Source organism: Marmota marmota, unplaced genomic scaffold, assembly GCF_001458135.2.
Source record: "Marmota marmota marmota unplaced genomic scaffold, marMar, whole genome shotgun sequence".
NCBI lineage: Eukaryota > Metazoa > Chordata > Mammalia > Rodentia > Sciuridae > Marmota > Marmota marmota.
Genome location: NW_026000283.1, coordinates 6246916 through 6268329, shown reverse-complemented (window position 1 = coordinate 6268329; position 21414 = coordinate 6246916). Strand labels below are relative to the sequence as shown.

Genomic DNA, 21414 nt, shown 5'->3' with positions numbered 1-21414 from the left:
CTTCTAGCAAATTTCTACTTAGTGGTGGAGTCCTGTTCTTTTGGAAGACACTTACCTGCATCATAATTTCCATAAATTCACTTTCACATCATTTCTTTAACCTTATTTAAGAAGCAAAATTTCCATTAGCACATTATTGGGAGGTGGCCTCTTAGGCAAGGGGGGTTAATAGGCAGCTGCCCATGTCATTTACTTACCTATGTCTGGTATCTCTGTTTCTAGGGTGCACAAGGTATCCACGAGTGGCAAGCAAAAGCAAATAGAGAGTCATCAGTATCGTTCAACAATTCAAATCTAACCAGACACACCAACTCCTAATTCAGTTTGTTATAATTAGGGAGACTCCACAGGCATCATTTAGTCAGGTGTGCAACCCCAAGTTGACCCAATCTTCCAGGCTTCTTTTCCTGACATGGTGTCAAAGTGATTGTTCCAACTTCTAAGGCAAGTTTCTCAAAAAGTTCTCCCTGGACCACCTGCATCAGAATCACTTGAGTTCTTATCCATGTGTAGTTTCATGGTGCTCTTCCTAGTCTTACCATATCAGAATTCTGATATGGGGGTATGAGCCTGGGAATTTTATTTTTCACAAACTCAGCTGGTGATTCTGATACAGAGTTAGTCTTAAGAACCACTGTACATGTATGAAGACATGAATTGATGTGAGCATACTTTATATACAAACAGAGATGTGAAAAATTGTGCTCTATATGTGTAACAAGAATTGTAATGCATTCTGCTGTCATTTATTTTTTTTTAATCAATAAAAAAGAACCACTGGGCTAGGAGCTGAAAAATCAGTGACTGCAAAGGATCTAACCATTCTAGGCTCTGCTTTGATGGCCAAAATAACCCTATCAAAATGTGAAATCATTGTGTTTTATAATCAAGTCAAGTGCTGGACAGGCAAAAACCCCTTATTAAATTTTAGAGGTAAAAATATGAATATCTGTGTGCATCTTCCTTAATATTAAAAAACTTCTTAATGGACCAGACATGGTGGCATATGCCTGTAATTCCAGTTACTTAGAAGGGTGAGGCAGTTAGATCTCAAGGTTGAGGCTAGCCTGGGTAACTTAGTGAGACCTTGTCTTAAATAAAACAGAACAAAAAGAGTTGAGGATGTAGTTTAGGTATAGCCTGCTTGCCTGGCATGTACAAGGCCCTGGGTTCATTCCCCAGACACACACGCACACACACACACACACACACACACACACTATTAATAAGTTGAAAGTATGAGGGTTTTCTCTTAGACCACAACAGGATGTCCTTAGTATCAAAACTGCTGCATCAATAAGCTGGGAATGGTGGTGCACACGTATAATCCCAGCAGTTCGGGAGGCTGAGGCAGGAGGATCCCAAGTTCAAAGCCAGACTTGGCAACAGCAAGGTGCTAAGCAACTCAGTGAGACCCTGTCTCTAAATAAAATACAAAATAGGGCTGGGGATGTGGCTCAGTGGTACAGTGCCCCTGAGTTCAATCCTTGGTATATCATATGTATCAACTATTAAAATTTTGTGTCTTTCAGTCATCCATGCTCAAAGGGGTAATTGGGGTGGGAAAACCAGAATTGTCAGCCCAGACTAAGCTGAACTCTTTGGAGGTCCCTGATCCATGAACCTCTTGGCATATGGTATTGCCTAGGGCATTTCACTCTGGGACATGGTATGAGGCTTCTTACATAGAGGACATAGACTTTACAGGCCTGCCTTTGGGTCAAGTCTGCTTGGAATTAAAAGGCTATAATGATCTGTGAAATATAGTCATTTTAATTTTAAAATCCTTTTAAATCTGGCCTTTATATCATTTTGAAAATGTGAAGATAACAAATCTTTTAATCTAAAGTAGAAAACATTCTTGTTCTTTGGAACACTAAAGAAAAAGAAAAGATCCAAAATTATTTCATTTGAAATTATCTGCTAAAATGAATTCAACTCTTTTGAAAAAGAACCTTTCTGGGATTTTTACTAGCTGGGCCACAGGTCAGGGTCCACTGACTTTTGTGTTTCTCTGGCCCATCTCAAAAGGGTAGTATCCTGTGGGTTGACAGGAAGGTCAAGCTGTAAGGCTACAGAGCTCTGATTAGAAACCCAGCCTCAGGCATTTGCACCTCTTTCTATTTTCTTTGTCTCTTAGGCACTTGCTTGTTTTCTAGGCCTCTAAATTGTAAGATGAGAGTATTTGAGGCTGGTTCTCTTCACTATAACATAGTTGATCCTTCTAAAGGAAGTGTAGTTGTGAAAATACTAGAAGGACCTCATTAAAACATGGTTTCATCTGCAATAGATTTTTACGGCACAGAACCATTTGTGTGGCTACAAAGGGTTTTGAAATTCTTAGGTGATGGCAAGGAGTAGGGAGGGGGATGGTTTGATTTTCTTGCAGCTGCTTCTGATCCTGCCAATAATGTCATTGTGAATTTGGAAAGATGTCCCATATTATGCAGAGCAGCTTCTCTCATTAACATCTCAGAGGGAGGAAGTGAAAATGACGGAATTTATTTCCAGTGTGTGACCTTGTTCTGTCTCAGAATTACTTTTAGTTAAGGATTTAGGATTGAGAGCCACAACCAAAGTCAGCCTGCTGCGCAGCTAGCAACTGATTACACACTGAGGTGCCAGTGTGTGAGCTCTTCACAAAAGCCTAGGCCCATCAGTGGGCATCACCACCTGGCAACTCACTGACTTGAAGCTTGCTATGAGTTAGGAGGAGAAAGGAGTGGAATCACAAATCTTTTTAAAGCAAACAATGCTCCTAATGATAGGGTCTCTGAGTTGGTCTTTGATTTTCTCAGAATCCAAATGATGGAAAGGGCCATCTACACTTCTTTTTTAATTTAAAAGAAAATTAGTAAGTCATGATTTATGTACCATGAAATTCACCCTTCTAAAATATGCAATTCAACAATTTCCAGTATATTCAGAGAGTTGTGCAACTGCTACCATCATCTAATTCCAGAACATTTTCATCACCCTGTGAAGAAATTCTGTACCTATTTGCTGATAATTACTTCCCATTCACCCTTCCCTAAGTTCCAGGCAACCAAAAAACTGATTTCTGTCTCCATGGATCTGCCTATTTTGGGTATTTAACATAAATAGAATCATACAATATTTGCCTTTTGTGCCTGGCTTCTCTCACTTAACACAATGTCCCATTTATTCTTTTTATATTTTTTTGTGAGACAAGTTACAGAAAAGAGGAGGTATACCAACTTTGGTGCTACTGTCTAGTCAGTTGGCATCAGGAGAGTTTGAATGGCCTGCTCTGTGGTAGCTGTAGTCCTTTAATTGTTCTTCATGATGTTCTTGACTTCTTTCCTCATTCTTGGCCACAAATATTTGGTGTTGAAGAATGGACTGCCTTCCCTGCTCATCTTTCCATGGTTTTCTTTGAATAGCTGGTGTCCGCTCTTCTTGTCACTGACTTCACAGCACTCCCTAGTCTATCAACTTTTATCTAAGACTACCTTCCCCTATGATTTGGCTCTATCCCTCACCCTTATCACAACTTACCTGTCTTGTGTTTTAGAGTCCTGCTTTCAGCTAGCAGTCTCTTTGAAAAGTTAACTGATAAATGAATGAGTATTGAAGGACTAATGGGTGAGTTTAGTTTGAGGGGCCACTCTAAAATAATTTATTATATTGGGAACTCTTAGAAACATAATGTATCAACTCAAAAGATCCCAGTTGTTAGAGTGCAAATTTGGGACACTGTGGAAGACCTGCAAAAATGTTTTTGGGGGAGACAGAAGGAGCCTCTGAGTGCTACTGTTAACACAGATCAAGCTGGGGAAGGAACCACTTGTGTAATCTAAATGTAGTATTTCTACTATTTGTAGCTTCAGTGCTGTGGATAACAGAATGGTTCTTGGACATTTCTCAGCTATTTGCAGAGCTCTCCAAAGCCCAGGTTCTATTTGTTCCTGCAGCAGAGTGCTCTACAAGTTCCACTGCCCCTCAGCATACTAACTGGCCCTAAATGGGTGCTATTCCAGGTCTACTTAATTTCCAGTCAATGACAGGAGTCAAACACTGAGAACAATATAAGAAATATTAACCAGTCACTGGAAAAGAAATAGTAAAATCTCAGGAGAAATTTTCATGTCACATTGACATTTGTCGAGTCCAAATTACTCAAGGTACCAAGAAGCAGTCTCTTATTTTTTCTCTTTCATTTTTAAGGGAAGAATAAAATAAATATCTAGAGACTAACATAATACTGAACAATAGCAGCATGAGGATTTTATAAAGAATAAATCACTTCTAGTCATGCTTAATAGGTTTTCTAATAGAATTGTGAAATTAGAAGATGAGAGGGGAGCAAGGGGATGTTACATATTTGAATTCTTGCAAAGCACTAATATGGTGTCTCCTATTTTTACTTATATAATTATCCCTGTTAGTTTTAGAAAACCAAGAAGTGGCCCTGAGGCCATGATCAAAGAAAAAGCAAGCAGTCATAAATGATGAGAAATGGTTGAAAGACTTAGGGATGTTTGAACTAAAGAAGAGAAAGCTCAGAAAACTATGGCAGCTCTCTTCACACTTGTGAAAGTTTGTGAAGTGACTTCTGTGCTGCTTCAGATGCTAACATTTGCCTCTACTAAGTGGATGTTTCATGAAGGCAGATTTAAGTTGAATATAAGGAAGAAATTATTAATGGAGTAATCCAAAGATGAAATAGGTTTTCTTGAGAGGTATTTTAGCTTCTTTTTATTGAAAGGGACTAAACAAAGTAGAGATGACAAACTACTATCACTTTTGTGCTAAAGAAATGTGTGTGTGTGTGTGTGTGTGTGTGTAAAGTTTTAACATGAGAAGCAAATCCCTTAGGGAAACCAAGACCTGAACTATTGCACAGAATAAAGAATCTATCTTTAAAAGTCTTCAGAAAATGTGTTTCTGAAACTTCTTTAGGTTTAATTGCATGATTTTATAAGCTTCTTTATTATCTTATTCTATATCCCACTGTTATGGTTTGGACATGAGGTGTCCCCAAAAAGCTCACATTTGAAACAATGTAGGATGGTTTAGAGGTGAAATGATTGGGTTATAAGAGCCTTAACCTAATCAGTGAATTAATCGCCTAATAGGGATTGACTAGGTGGTGACTGAAGTCTGGTAGGGTGTGGCAGGGGAAAGTGGGTCGCTGGAAGAGTGCCTCTGGAGGATATATTTTGTATCTGGTGAGTCAACTCTCTTTCTACTTTCTGATCTTCATGTGAGCTACTTCCCTTGTCACACTATTCTGCCATGATGTTCTGTTTCATCCCTGGCCCTAAGGTATAGAGTCAGCCACCTATGGAGTGAGACCTCTAAATTGTGAACCCTCAAATAAGTTTTTCCTCCTTAAAATTGTTCTTGTCAGGTCTTTTGGTCAACAGCAACAAAGAAAAAGCTGGCTGAAACACCTACACTGAAAGGAAGCATTAAGATGTGTATTAAAGCACTAAGTTGTATATTTATGGATAAAATCTGCTGGAAACAGCCAAAGGGTTATTATAGGCTTAAATAACATAAAATATTGTTTCTCTAGGCAGATTTCTAATGATAATTATATCATTGACTTTTCCTTTCCTTCCTTCTTCAGCTAGTGAGTGACCAACTAGAGGAAATAAATGAATGGCAACCAACCAACAAATATTAAATTATTTCTTAGGTCAGGTGAAAGAAGCTTAATTGGGGATACTTTGAATTGGCAGGGTTGAGGATGGAAGAATCTAGTCTTCTAATTTTTGAAATGTCAAGGGGCATCTGTAATTGTTCAATGTGGCCAAAATATTGAATAAAAAGATAGCAGAGAAGGAAATATGACAGGGAATCCATTAGAACCAAACTTTATGTCCTCCCAAAATATCATCGAACATTGGGTTGAGAACTACCCATCTGTGCATCTCAGTACAAGTGAAACCGATACAAGTGAAACCATATGAGACATGTAAGAAGACACTGAACTATAAACCTGAATTCAATTTTATGGATAAGGAAATAGAAGATGGAGTAATTAAGTTTCATAATATATAATCTGACAAGGGTCAAGATCTAGAAAGTTCTCTATCCTTTTTTTGTTATAACCTGTTAATAATATTGTCCTTCCATTTACAACTTTGAATATAAGCAACAATACAATGACTCTATTAGTATGTGTTTCCAAGGAAACAGATGATTCAACCAAGTAAAATGACTAATGTGCATGGGGCAGGGAGCATTCAAATTAACTGATTTTAATAACAACAACAAAACTGGTACAGAATGAAGTTTTTACCTAAACACAATAGAAACTAAATAAGTATTAAGGTTCTTAAGATATCATGGTCTTATTAAATCAACTTATTTCTCCCTAGGAAACAAATCTGAAAATATTATAAAGCAAATATATAAATCCACCAATATATGAAAGATTCAGTGTACACATATAAGCTACTGATCAGGATACATGCTTTAAAAAAACAGTGAATCTAATAAGAACTATATTAGTTTCTGGGTAAACATGACAACTAATGTATGCTGACATAAACTAGTTTGATGGTTTTGATTATAGTCAAATAGGGAGTTACCTGTCAGTTAGGTCAAAATGATCACACATATTCAATCAGCTTTTTTCTCTCATGGCCAATCACAGGAATGTTGGAATAGAGAAGGGAGAATTGCTTTTCTCCTTGAACTTACTGCAGGATATCTTAACTATGACAGCACTTGGGTGGGGATTCAAGGGAGGGAATAACACAACCCTGTAAATCATTATGTGCGATTTTGGGTGATGTGTATTTTCTGAAAGGGCCTATATCCTTAAATAGATTCTCAAAGAAGTCTGAGACTAACAACAACAACAACAACAACAACAACAACAACAAAATAAACTTCTTTAAAAGATCCTAATTCAAAAAACCAGCTAATGAGACTTATGCTAAGTGAGAGGTCTTTCATGTAGGAGTTTGTGGTGTGTACATGCCTATGTATTTGAAGATCTGTGACAATGAGAGAAAACAGTGCTGTAGAGTAAGAATGCATAGAGGCATTAGACAAGACTTCAGTCAGAAACTAATTTTTCTTTATACTGAGAAAATAACTTTACAATTAAGGTTCAAGATATTCTATTTCATACTTTAAATGACTTTGTGTTGAAGGTCATAAGGACTAAAATGCAAATTTGTGAACTGTTAAGGATCCTTGACCAAGAGAGAATCTCATCAATGAATGACAATTGCTCCACCTTATATAAATTTACATTTAAATTACAAAGGAAAGACTAAACTTAGCTGGGGCTTCTTTATATTATTTTTTTATATTTTACTATCTTTAATTTTAATATCTTTCCTTTGAGGAGTTAGCTACATAAGGACTAGATATAAAGGCTTTGTAGGGTGAGCTATTTAAGCTCAGTAAGACAAAGTCTTTGTCTATCTGACAACCAATATCTGCATGACTGGAAATGTTCAGATGTTGAATGAATTGTTCAGTGCTCCCATCCATGTTTGGAATCATGTAGACAGAACACCCACCGGGTTTTCAAAACAATGTAGAACGTTGTACAAATCATTTCCATATCCAGTCATACAATTATTTTGGCCTTCCTGTTGACTTTCCAGTAAGTAGGTGCCCAAAGAATTGGAAATGACAAGTCCCTAGGACATCTTGAGGTACTTGAACCCTTGATTAGGGTAGGGCACTATGAATTAGTACTTCTCTATACTCTCTTGATGTGCTTTGTCTTTATGAAGTCTTAACTTTACAGTCTATTTTTATTAGCCAAGGGATTTAACAGCTTTCTTCCCTATGACAGCGTTTGCAATTATAATTAAGAAATGTATTAAAACTGGAGTGAATTAATGTGAAAAATGGATGGGGGCTTGGGACTAGAAGATTTCCCCAGCTAGGTGTGAAGGAATAACTCAGTCTGAGAAAAGGGAGGTAGGTTTCTTAGCAAGCATAAGAATCTGAAAAATATCAAGGAATATCCTTATAAATTCAAATTTCCATGCTAGCGTGAACATAAGTATTAAATGAAAATGACCGGAGGCTTCTCATGTATTTTGACAGGCCTTCACAGTTCTCTGTACATACAAGTTGCTCTGTTGATGGGTCTGCTTTCCCAGTCACTATTTTGGAGGTAATTGAGGAGATGTCTGAGGTAAAAATTGTTTGATGGTATAGTTCATAGGATAGCATCAAAATCTTCTGGAATATTGAGAAACTGTTAGTTTAAATTTCCAGAGGCAAAAATCAGTGATAGAGCAGTCATAATCAATTAGAAGGAAAGCTCTACCAATTTACCCAGGGAGAGGAATCAGATTTGTTTATCCCTAACAAGATGAGGGTATATGCTTCTCTTTTCTTAGACTCTAAAAGACATATATTGTGTCTTATAGCCTCAGAAAAGGTAAAAGTAAGACGATTAGGCCACGGTCTACTTAGTTGTAATCTTTATGTAAAGTTGAGGATACAGAACATCAAAAGGTATGAATTCCTTACAAAAGGTGTCAAAATTCTTTTTAGTCTCAAGAAATCTAAGGGTGAATGCTTTGCTCATCGTGGAGTTGAGCTTTTAAAGATAAAAACCTAGTTCTTTCCTTATCAGGCCATGAAAAAAACAGACTACCATTTCATTCTTTATTAAAGGACCACTTCAAAAGATTGGACCCAGAGAATTTAGAAAGTTTAGCTTTTGGACATGGTGATACCTCTACTTGTCAAAATGGAATAGATATTTTTATTAGTCTTCATAGGAATCAGCAATGTGGGTTGGTGACTTACCTGACCACTTGAAAGTATTGAGATCAATGTCAGTGACAGCAGAGTACATAGGAAAGGCACCACATACAGGTATGTCAACACTTCCTGGTTCTTCAAAGCAGTGCTCAAAGGTTCCTTCAAATAGGAGGAGTGGGCACGTTGTCTATTGTTCCTATTCCTGCATCTTAACTCAGTGCTACAATACAGGCAACTGCATTTTCTGCTCCTTCTGGCAATATTTTGTCTCTTCATGTTATCTTAGTCTTGCTTTTTCCTTTATCCGCTAAGCAAACATAGAGATTAGAGGAGACTTACCTTAATTCCAAAATACTAACGGAGTTTCCTGAGGGAAATATTCGCCTTACAAAATTGAAGTCACCAACATACACACTGCCATCAGGGCCAGAAGCTAAGGCAACAGGAGCAAAGAGTTTGTTGTTGTGGGCTGGACCATTGCAGTTGGTGCAAGCTACACTCCTTTGGTGTCCATTACCCATTATGGTTGATATGACTGGGGGCTGCTGGGAAATGAACATATTTTCTCCATTTCCTTTATGTATGATTCCTAGACACAAGGAAAAAAATTAAAAAGAAAACAATTACCACAAAATAATTTCAGCTACATTTAAATTCCTCGGCTACATTTAAATTCCTCTCTCATTGTTCAAAACAGGAAGGAGCTTTGGCCTGGCATAAAAAAAAAATCTGAGAGTGAAACAAATTGCCTTGGTTTTGTTTAACTGCATAACTACAACAATGCATCTCAGTTTGTCTATCTGTGAAGTGGAGAAATACAATGAGACCCTTTAATGCTGATTCTGAATACCTCAATAAGGCATTCAATGACTAACTTTTAGTGATTGCCTGTTCACTGTGGGCTTTGTGCATCATCTATGGCTAATTTTTCATCTCTGGCCAGCTTTCTACTGATGCTGGCACACACCTGTCTGATTTCAAATTACCTTCACTATGCAACTGGTTTTTGAAAGGAGAATATCAGTCAATTTTAATATTAACCTCAGCAAAACACAATCAGGAAGGTAATCTACTTTTGTGAAAAAGGAAAGAAATTCTACTGCTAGAATGCACTTCAAAGATACATGAAAGGGACTTGAATTTTCCACTCTTTTAGACCATATCTCACTATCATCAGTGCAGGAAATAGAGATACTGACTTATGAAAATGTTTTGCAGTCATTTTGTTTGGGCAATCTCATCCATACCCAGAGTTTTAACTCTCATCTCTGTATGTCCCAAATTTCTCCTGTCCAGAGTTATTAACTGGAATGCAATTTCCTACTAGATCTCTTTATTTGGATGCCCCACAGGTACCTCAAACTTGAAAAGTTTCAAACTGAACTCATTATTTTTCTGTAGCCCCTACCAAATCCTGCTCTTCTTCTCATGTTCCTTACAAATCTATGAGTGGTATTTCTGTCATGTAGTTACTTAAATTGGAAATCTGAGCATCACCATGACTCATTTTTTCCTCTCATTCTCCAAACCTAATTAATTACTAACTCCCATGGAGCTTATCATCTAAAATGTATTAAAGTTATTTTTTCTTCCCCATTCCTACTATTAGGGCTTTAGTTCAATTTTTCTTAACTTCTTGGTTTCCTGGTCTCCATTTCCAAACTATTTTTTACACTACTGTCATAGAGATTATTTCAGTCTGTGGCTTCAAAACTTTCAATAGTTCCATATCCCCTCCAGGATAAGGGGCACAGTCCTTACTGTTAAGGCATACAAAGTCTTTCATGGTTTGGCCCTTGTCTACTTCTTCAGGCTCTTCTCTCATTACACTCTCATTTGTATCTTCAGATTCAGCCATAGCAAACTATTTACAGTTACATCCATACATTTCCTTTCCTTCCTGCTTTTGTACATGTCATTCCCTTTATCCCTTTATCCTGAATGTCCCCCTCATCTTCTCTGCTTGGGGGACTTTTTTTTTTGGTACCAGGGATTGAACTCAGGGCCACTCTACCACTGAGCCCCATCCCCAGCCCTATTTTGTATTTTATTTAGAGACAGGGTCTCACTGAGTTGCTTGGGGACTTGCTAAGTTGCTGAGGCTGACCTTGAACTCGTAATTTTTCTGCCTCAGCCTGCCATGCCACTGGAATTACAGGCATGGGCCATCATGCCTGGCTGCTTGTGGGAACTTCTACTTCCTTCAAAGCTCAGCTCAAATCTGCCCCAGTGCTCCATCCAGGCAGAGTTAGTCACTCCCTCCTCTGTGCGCCCATAGGTTGTTTTCTGTAGCTCTATTATAACACTTACCACATTGTATGATACAGTTTTCATCACTTCTCTATCTTCCCCATTAGAACATGAATGAGCTCCTTGAAGACAGACCCTCTGTCTTACTCCTGTCTGTATTTTAGTGCCAATCCCTGTGGCCAAGTCATTATAAGTGCTCAGTAAATGTTGAAAATAGGCTTTGAGTCTCTTGTAGTTTCCTTGTCCAAATCCCAATGATTTTGCAAACCCGCTGAGCCTGGGCAGAAAATCCAAGGAACAAGTACTGCTGTGCTAAATAGCTTAAGTCAGCCCAGAATGAGCCAGGGCAGGTAAAACATCCATGTTGTGAGAAGGTATGCCAATGTGTCAGACCAACGTAACTGACAGCAAATAAATGAATGCAGTTATGCTGTAGAGCCCTATTTTTTTCTCCCTTGCTGCCTGCTATCTATCTCCTCAGAGTGCCTGTTACTCTCCCTAAACATTTCCTGAAATTTCTTCCTCAGTTTTTCCCCCCAACTTTTTTTGTTCCACAGACCTATGACAGAAGCTGTTGATCACTGTGAAGTAGAAACATTGCTGGTAAAAATAAGAGGGCAAAGCATGCGTACCATGGCACCAATATATACTTGGAAGGGGCCTTCCAGGAAACAAAAATCCTCTCTATCATATGGTCTTTGTATTTCAAATTTCAGTAACTTTACTTTCCCTCCCAGGGTGATTTCTAGCTACTTTTCAACATCTGATTGGCAAAAGCAGCTGTGAATTTATACCCTAACAAACTGCTCTTTTATTATAGAACTATGAGATATCTTGAGGACCACTAATTTCTTATTATTTTATTAATAACTTGTTAGTTACTAAGGAAACTTCTCACTATTTAGAATAGTTAATTAAGTAAGACTAATAGGATTGAATTTCATTTCCCAAAAAACATTTAATTGCATTGTGATCAATATTGCAATTTAAATGAACAGGAGTAAGTGAATGAGAATTGGAATGACAGATGCACAACATTGTTGAAATCTCCTAATGATTGCTAACTGAATATCCTACCAATGAGACTATGATATGTTCTTTAATAAATGAGGAAACCACTGTTTAGTATTTTAGTATTTTAGCAATGCACTATAAGGTATATTATTCAAAAATCTTTTCAATTATTGGCTTGGAAATACCATATTTGCTATTAACATCTATTTTCACAGGTAGATCTCCATTTTTTTTTATATCAATATAACGGTATAGTTAACAATTACCCTCAAAATGACATGTTATTACCAGGCTCCTGGCAATTTAAAAACTAAAGATGGCTATTCTAACACATTCTTCTAAGCCTGCAATTCTAAAACTCCCCTTTTCGATTAGAAAGCCTAGTACTCCATCAAAAAAGAAGAATGATTAAAGGAAATAAAACATAAGGCAATGTACTTTCTGATTACATCTCAACAATTGATGTCTTGCTTTCATGCCAGGTACTAAAGTGCCCATGTACTGAAATTACCATTCCTGTTTAAAGCTGAAGCAATCAAAACGAAAATGGGCAAACCCCTTTTGTATTGCCCTGGAAAAATAGATCATTTTGAAGGGTGTTTTTGTTGTTTCAAGAATCTGTTTAACCTTCCATTACATAGAACCAGGCCATACCATCTAGCAACAATGATTTAACACCAATTCTTCTGCAAAAGGTTGCTCTGAAAATATTTTGTTTATGTTCCTTGAAATCTTGATCAATTACTGCTGCCTCCCTTCCAGTTTATTCTGTCACACATGCTCATTTTGAAAACAGAATCAAATGATCCTAGGACAACACATATTATTTATATGAAGGCCAACTTCCTGCTAAGGATTGGGTGTCTTGTTTATAGTCAACAATGAAACTCCACTGGATGGGGCCTACTGCACATTTCCCCTCCTAAGCTTTCCTTTTCTTTGCCTAAAAGCTAAGTGTGTTGTGTAATAAGGTAAGCACACTTTTAAACCCACTATTCATACCCTCCTGCTACCTTGCTCAGAACTTCTTTTGAAGCTTATAAATAAGTCTGAAATAAAAATTCCCCTTGGAAGCCAGTGGGTGGTGCTTTATGCTGATTTCAAAGAAGAAACCATTTTTCAGACTTATAAACAACAAGGGACACAATACATATTTTTCCTACTACTTGACTGAGAGGATATAAACACAAACTGGGAGATATGCCAGTGTGATCAATGTAAGTTTACTTCCTCTCCCAGTAAAAGCATTTGTCGACAAACTACTGGTCTATCTTGGAGGCTAAGTTAAAGGAAATTCTTTACCCATTTCAGACAGATGACAATGCCCAGTTAAGTACCCTGAACTGTTCTTTCTAATAATTTTTAACACTCAGTTTGTAGGAAACACTGGGGAATATGTTTGATTAAAAAAATACTAAACAAGTAGCTAAGCTCTGTAAGTAGATGATTCATGTGCACATTTTCTCATAATTAAAAAAAAACTAAGTATTCTTGAAGGGAATGAATATGCATTCTCTATAATCACTAACAGGGTATATTTTGAGGGAATGATGTTGAAAAACTCATGTTCTTAGTGTTTTTATCTCAGTGAAAGTAGGATCTATCTATCTATTGGGCATAATATTTGGAAACAATTCTCCACAACCAATGGTTAATTGTCAGGTAAATATAATTGCTGCAACTGAAATGACAAATGGTCTGAAAACACTGCCTACTGTAAACTACCTACTGCATAATGATTTGGGAGCCAAAGAAAAATTGGAGAATAGAATGGCAGCAGACATCCAATCTAATTATAGGTGTCTTTTTAACCAGTGAGAGGAAATTGGAGGAAGATAGATTCTTGTTTCTAATCTACTATCTGTCTCAGATCAAAAAAGCAGGGTGCCTAAAGAGTTAGGCTTTTTACAGAGAGTGGGGGGATTTGGAAAGATAGTGCTTTGCCTTAATCAGTCAGAAAAGACCATCTGACCTGAGGGGGAAAGAGCATTGCTTTCTAAATTGATGTTCCCAAAGCTGCTCCCTCACACTTATCATTCCTGCTTCTAAGACTGCCTTTGTGGGTGGGATTCAGACTTCAGAAACATACTAAAAGGGGTGTTCATGTCCAAGGTCAGACTGAAAAGCAGTGTCAGAGCTGGCTTCAGATCTGTTTCTGGCAAGTGTGACCAGTTCTTGGTTAGAAATACAATACCTTTACAAATTAGATGATAAAAAGAACAAACGTTCCTTTTTTAAAAAACTATCAAAAGCAAAGTTTCTTTCTCAGGAAAAATTATCAGAAAGGTAGAGATAGAAATCAGATTCAGTGGGGTTGTGTAAGCACAAGAGAGCTGTTTGGTGAGATAAAATATTCTAAAACTGGGTTTTGGTGCTGGTAGCAAAATTACAGATTTACTAAAAATCTGTACACTTAAAATGGGTGAAATTTATGGTGTATAAACCATACTTCAATAAAGCTGCTAGAAATCTCTCAGAAGTAATCTGGTACCTGTTACCTAAAAACTAATTAGGGGTGGAGGGAACACATGGGCTGAAATCAGGTGGCCCCTAAAGCCGACTTTCAGAATGGCTTCCCTCTGTTCTAGAGTCTGTGTGAAACAAATGATAAGAAGATACAGGACGTGGAGCACACAGCTGGGGGCTAGTTCGATTGAGGTCATTTCCCACTTTGTGTTTAATGTCAATGACAGGCATTTGAAAGAGACAATCCATATATGCCAATAAAAGTGAGTGGAAAAGAAACGGCTGCTTAAAATGTCAAACTCTTTCAAATCAAAACAAAAAAACTAATAATTTAATAAGTGGCATCTGCCCTTTCGTTTTTGTACTTTTAGAACTGTGGCTCTCCTTTTGACAACAAAAAAGTTGACATTTTCTATCTGCCTGAATCTTTGCTGTTAAAAAATAATAAACAATTGGAAATGGAATTTGGACTCTTCTTTGAGGAGGGGAAGGAGGTACAATGGAGGCATACAGCAATGGTCTCGTTCACCTTCAGTGTCTCCACACTGGGGCTATGACCAGTGGTCTCATTATATCTTGAAGCAAGTCTGGTTAGCTTTGCCAATCAACTTTCCCAACCTATGTGGCTGGATAGCGTGGCCAATTTGACTATGGTGCAAATGAAGGTAAAATCATGGGCATGATTGCAAAAAGGATCTCTTAGCCGTTCAAGATAACTAAGCTGTTTTATAAGGGTAGAATGAATACAAGGATGACTGGGAGGAAGAGTGTAGCTAACTGAAAACATTCTTATTCTCACTTTCTGGAAAAATAACCTGATATACACATCTTACTACAGTACATGTTTGCTCAGAATCTGCCTCTTTAGATGGAAAGGAATATGACTCCATGTGAAAAGTTCTAAATAGATGTTCTTACGAAAGCTGGATGGAAATACCAATGACTGCTTTCTTAGTAGGATGCAAAAGTAATGTGGATGAAGGAGTTAAAACCAGGGTAACAAAATCATTCTGCTTGGGAGAAGCAGGGGCTCAGGGACTGCATGTGGTCCCTTCTCCTGATTCATTTAACATTTAGAATATAAAGTAGTTGGAAGTAACAGCAGGAAAAGTAGTCCAAAGAAAGGAGAGACTGAAGATGAGAGTATTCTGATTCCTGCATACTAACACTAATTCAAAATCAAATTATAGGACTTGAAAGGAAATTTACTAACTTGGTCATCTGTATGTGGTGTTCTTAAGGAATTCTTTCTTTTGTAGTTTTCCAAGTTTTGTGCAATGAATATATATTAAACAGCATTAGAAAAACAGTATTACTACAAGTTGAAAAAGCTGCTTACCACTTTGAGGATTCAAAATGTGATGCTTATTCAAGGACCAGCCGCCTAGGTTAGAAGCATCCATTTCAAAACCCTGTAAAATGACTGTCCTTTGCTCCCAGAGAATAAAGTCAGGGCACGTCTCATATTCATATCCAACAGACACTGCAAACAAAGAGTTAAGAGCACATTAGAAAATTGTAAAATATTTGATTCATGTTCACACTGGTTGATAATTTTGTGGTTATTGCATTTAGTACTGAATTCTGATGTGAATTAAAATTTGATGGCAAATGCCTTTCAACTAGCATGGTACACCTAGCATAGTATTAGTTACTCAAAAGTGATCAGTCAGTGTACACTGGATAAGTATATGGAGGCAAAAGTGAATGGATGCTGTCATTAAGCACATACCATAAGTTTATGGATATTAAGTTTTATTCTGGACTTTGGGTTGGATCTGTGCTTATAAAACTAAAGAGAAGCTCTCTGCAGTATTAAGCTGTGGTAGTATAATTTCTTTCTACCTTTGTAGAAGAAGTGCAGGAAAAGCTATTTTCTTACCTCTCTAGAGTACAAAATGTATTGGGTCACTTATACAATAACTGACTACACATACAACTAATAAAAATTGATTTGCCAAATTTATATTTTTCCTGTGCTAACTGACTTTTAGTTTGCTGAGAAGACTGAGTTTGCTTAGAGTTCTGCAAGCATAAATTTCACTTGGTGTGCATTATGTTTTGGTTTCTGTATATAGCTAACCAATGGGACATCACCCAACATTTGGCATCAATTCCTATGAAGCACAGATGTTGTGCATTAAACTTGGAACCCTGGTATGCCACTAAAATGGGAAGTGCAAAATGTGGTATCTTGGGTATCTCTGCTCCACTGAAATATGTATAGCCAAAATATACCAAGTCCTACCCATTTTCCCAGTTGGTAAACCTGCTTACCTGTTGGACTCCCAGATTTCTGTTTCTTGAATTTATAATGCTTTCTATCCTCATAATGTTCTAAGCCTGAGTGTACTGGCTCATTTCACTGCCTATCCCAAAGCTGCTTACCCCTTTCTGGCAGCTTAAAATGGTCTCAGTTGGTCTGTCATCTGCCACTGCTTTTGAGTACCTGCCTTTACCTGACTCTTTAAATGCCCCTGGAGAGATCAGTACTTCTTTTGTCATTTAATTATGAAAACTGATAATGGAAACAGGTGCTTAAACAATGCCAGCACAATAAGTCCAAAAAACGAAAAAGAATGAAGCTAATTAGTTTTGGGTTTTGGCATGAGGTGAAGGGAACAATGGTAATTTTAGTCAAAATGATTTGTGTGTGCATGTGCATGTGTGTGTATGAGGTCACATGCACAGATAAGCCAAAAATCTTTATGAGTGTGAATACACAACTCTCCAACTTTGTGGACCATATGAGACCAATTTTAAATCACAGATTGACTTCTTTTTGCTCTTTACTCCTTCCAAATTTATAGGATGGATCAGGGTGGTCTTCAGAGGGGTGGCCCATGTGTAGAAGAGCTCCACAAGTGGCTTAATGCTCTGCTGTCACCATCTTGAAACCCTTAATACTTTTTAGACAAAAAGTTCTATATTTTCATTTCTATTTCACTGGGGCCCACAAATTATGTAGCCAGTCAGTCCTTATGGAGATGTATTTCTATCAACCATCAACTGAAGAAGACTTATGGAACAAAAACTCATTTGAATATTATTCTCAACCAAGCATTATTGCAAAGAAGATCAGTGAGGAGAGGGATAATACTGATCATAAAATGGGAAAAAATTCTAAGTGGAAAATATTTTGGGATCATCCATGAAATGCTGTTCTTCATTAATGTGGGTGGAAAGAGGATCTCAGAGGTAAAAATAATCTCAAAGATAATCTAGTTCAGGTCACATTGTGGAACAAATAAATGCCATTTACAATCTCCCCAATATATCATCATAGCCCCTCTACTTTCTAAAACAGCTCAAAATAATTGGTTTTAGGCTAAGAGACAGAGAAAGCTTCAACTTTTAGATCTGCCATTAATTACCCATTGTGGGCTCAGGAAAATTATTCTTCATCTCTCGGAGTTTTTTCTCAATTGGTAGGAAAGTGAGGACAGAGTGGCTAGAATTGGTGGTTCTTTGACACTTTTGGGTCAGGAAGCACTTCATTCTGAATCTGGTGAAAGAAATAGCCATTCTTCATTGAAAAGGGCAAATGCACACAAAATTATGTGTGTAATTCTAGGGGGGGGGCTCACTGACTTCCTGAAATCCAAATAAAAATCTCATATTAAAGACCTCTGTACTAGATAATGTTTTTATCCCCCATGTAGCACTAATACTCTATGATTCTAAGCTGTATTCCTTTTAAATTATGTTTGGTAAGTTCAAGTTGCGAATCAAACCCCAAATCCAAGTAGAACATGGTAGCTTGTGTTGGAAAAGTCAGGTGGTTAGAGAGCATACCAATGGCCACGTTTGTGTGTAGAAAAACATGATTTCTGCTTCTCTTGCCAACATTTAAAAGTCTTGATTAATAAATAATCACAACAACAATTACAAGTTCCCTTAAAGCCATCATCTCCTTCCCCACAGTATGCTTGGCAATTACGGGATCTGCCTTCTATATGCTGTAAGCCTGGTGAGCTCCCCTAGAATTCCTTCTCCGGAAGGTGATTGCACAGTTTTGCAAATAAGTAGTGTGCCCTGGTGACCTCTGATGGTGGTTTGGAGCCTGCTTTCTCCCTCTCAGTAATAGTTAAAGATCATTCCAACTCTGCAGCAGGAAATGCTTACATAAAGCATCAATTAAAGAGTTCTCAATGAAATGGTAATGAGACATACATAGCCTTTTCACCTCCTCCTATTTGCTCTCTGAATTGCTCTCTAGTCCACAACAAAAAAGTGCATTGGCTGCAAACCCCACACTTATATTACTTTTTTCTCCCCAGTCACAGCAAACAGCAACAAGGCAGCCACTTAATAAGTTCCCTCTAATTTTTATTAGATTTACTTTCTCCTGAGAAAACTCTATGAACTAATAAAGTTATAATTTATACTTAAGACTTGTCCAAAATTCCAACTGACTTTAATAAGAATGGCAGTGTGTTGGAGTATTTTTGTATGTGGCTCCTTGCTCAGAGTAACAAGGCAAGGTTTCTTTCTGACAGCAGCCCACTTTAACATAATCCTGGAACGTACATTTGGCTTATGAGAAGGCAGAAGTTTCACCCCACGGAGCTGAGCTGCTCTCCAAATGCAAAGGAACTGGCAAATACAGTCGCAACTAATCCTAGACTTCCTCTCACGGAGGCTGACTGCAATGTACTAAACGCCTACTCTTTTTTTTTTTTTTCATATAATTAAATATAGGGAAAAAAGGGCTATACTGGGGTTGGTGAGCTGAGCCTTGATACTACACTCAGATACTGTGATAGCTGAGCTTCAGCTAAGTAAGCAGAGTGGATCAGTACCATTTCTCAGGCAGCCTGTTGTCTATCACATCTGATAATCAACATAGCATAGTATAGGGCACGAACTTAGTCCCTGGTACTTTAGAGTGGGGACAAGTAAGACTAGTGTAATAGGAAGGAAAAATGATTCATCAACATTTCAGAAGAACTGTGGAAATTGAATAGACTGTCAGTTAGCAGGGGTAAGGAAGAAGGAGTCCTGGGCAATACAGCCCAGGGGCTGACATAGGGAGTCATGCTGGTGTGCATATATTGGGAAGGAAGTTGAGAAAGAGTCATTAATATGGAAGAACACTTTCTCTGAGCCATGTAACCACGTCTCTTGTGATATGGATAATTTCATCTAGATTTCTATCTTCCTGTATTCTCTTCCTCACCTCCACATAGATACTAATGGAATGTTCCTTAATATATAATTTTTAAAAAATTGCAGTCGTAGATGGACAACATGCCTGTATTTTATTTATTTTTATGTGGTGTTGAGGATTGAACCCAGTGCCTAATACATGCAAGGCAAGCGCTCTGCCACTGAGCTACAACCCCGGCCCACATATATCATTTTTTCAGAGGCTCTGTCATCTGGTCATAGAACTGCACATCTCACTTCACTATTAGTCACTTTGCAAGCATTATGCTTGTTTACAAAGAAAACTGAGTGAAATACTGTGTAGGTTGTTCCCCAAAAGCCATCTGACATGGGAAAAATAACTCTGAATATGCATTCTACTTATCAGAATAGCAGCAATTGTATGGCATGGGGACTGCAAGAAGGCTGAGGGCCACAGTGTCCTAACATCCAGTTTATGTATAAGGGCTTGGATAAGAGATTGACATTAAGTTGCCAAGGTAAAGATGCCATGCAATGAAAAGCTGATGCATGAAATATGACATGATTAAGCAGATGATTTTCAATAGCTTCAGGCTAAGGTTTCAGAATTCATAATGGTTGCATTTATGAAGGCAATATATAATTAAAAGTAGTCTGATAGTGTGAGAAATTTACATGTTACCTTCATGAACTGGAGGTACATTTAAAAATAATTCCACAACGTTGAAAGGGTAAATAACAAGGTGAAAATCTTTTTCTCCAAAAGGAGTCATTAAATAGGGCAATAAATATTTCCCATTCTTTGAAAATACAAGATTAATACAAAAACAAAAACAACAACAGAAGAAAAAGACCTAAAGAACCAAACAAAGGACAAGGCAATAATAGACCAAGTTATGTAGATAAAATGCTATCTATTAAAAACAAGTGTCAAAGTTTTTTTTTTTCTATTTTTTCCTATTCTCTTTTGATTTTCATAGGCTAGGATGATCCTAGAGGCTCTTCAATTTGACACAGTGCCCAATGACCTGAAATACTTTGTTTATCTATTATTCCTAGCTTACTAAGAGTGTCAGCATCAGGTGTTAAATTTTTATCAAGTACCCTTTTAGCATTTACGAAGATATTCACATAGTTTTCTCCTTTCATGTATTAAAATAGTGAGTTATAGCAATAGATTTCCAGATGATGTACCATTTTTGTGGTCTTAAATTAAACTCTACCTTCTTCTGATGTATTATCCTTTCAGTGAATCACTGGATTTGTTTTGGTAATCCTTTACTTAGGATTTTGCTATGGTTTGGATATGAGGTGTCCTCTAAAAGCTCCTGTGTTAATGCAGAAATGTTCAGAGGTGAAATGATCGGATTACAAGAGCTATAATTTAAACAGTCCATCCTAGTTTGAATGGACTAACTGGATGATAATTCTGGGAAGGAGGGGCGTGGCTAGAGGAGGTGGGGCACTAGAGGCACGCCTTGAGGATTATATATTTTGTCCCTGGCTCTTCCTGTGTTTGCTCTGCTTCCTCCTCTGCCTTCTCCTCTGCCACACAGCTCTGTCATGATGTTCTCCCTCATCTTGGGTCCAGAGCAGTGAAATTGGCCAATGATGGACTGAACCTCTGAAACTGTGAGACACCAAACCCTTTTCTTCCTCTAAGTTTTTCTTTTCAGGTACTTGTGATTAAAAAAAGACTTCCACAGATCTCTACCCTAACCAATTACAAAAATAAGGGTTAAACAGGATATTGTCAAGAGTAAGAGAGTTGAATGAAAAGAAAGTATACATGGGAAAAAATAAAAATCATTCAGGAGAGTAGCAACATTTTTGCCAAGA

General features: G+C 37.5%; 1 protein-coding gene across 4 annotated transcripts in view; it reads right to left on the bottom strand.

The window, feature by feature from the left end:
- The window catches only part of Tenm1 (teneurin transmembrane protein 1), a 796988-nt gene that overhangs the window by 110377 nt on the left and 665197 nt on the right, over positions 1-21414 (bottom strand). For all 4 annotated transcript variants that reach the window (XM_015498499.2, XM_048797132.1, XM_048797133.1 and 1 more), the window contains 3 exons: positions 15785-15928; positions 9055-9304; positions 198-218 (listed from right to left, as the gene is read on the bottom strand). In XM_015498499.2, the coding sequence (XP_015353985.1) occupies positions 198-218; positions 9055-9304; positions 15785-15928 (415 nt within the window). The remainder of the gene's footprint in view (positions 1-197; positions 219-9054; positions 9305-15784; positions 15929-21414) is intronic.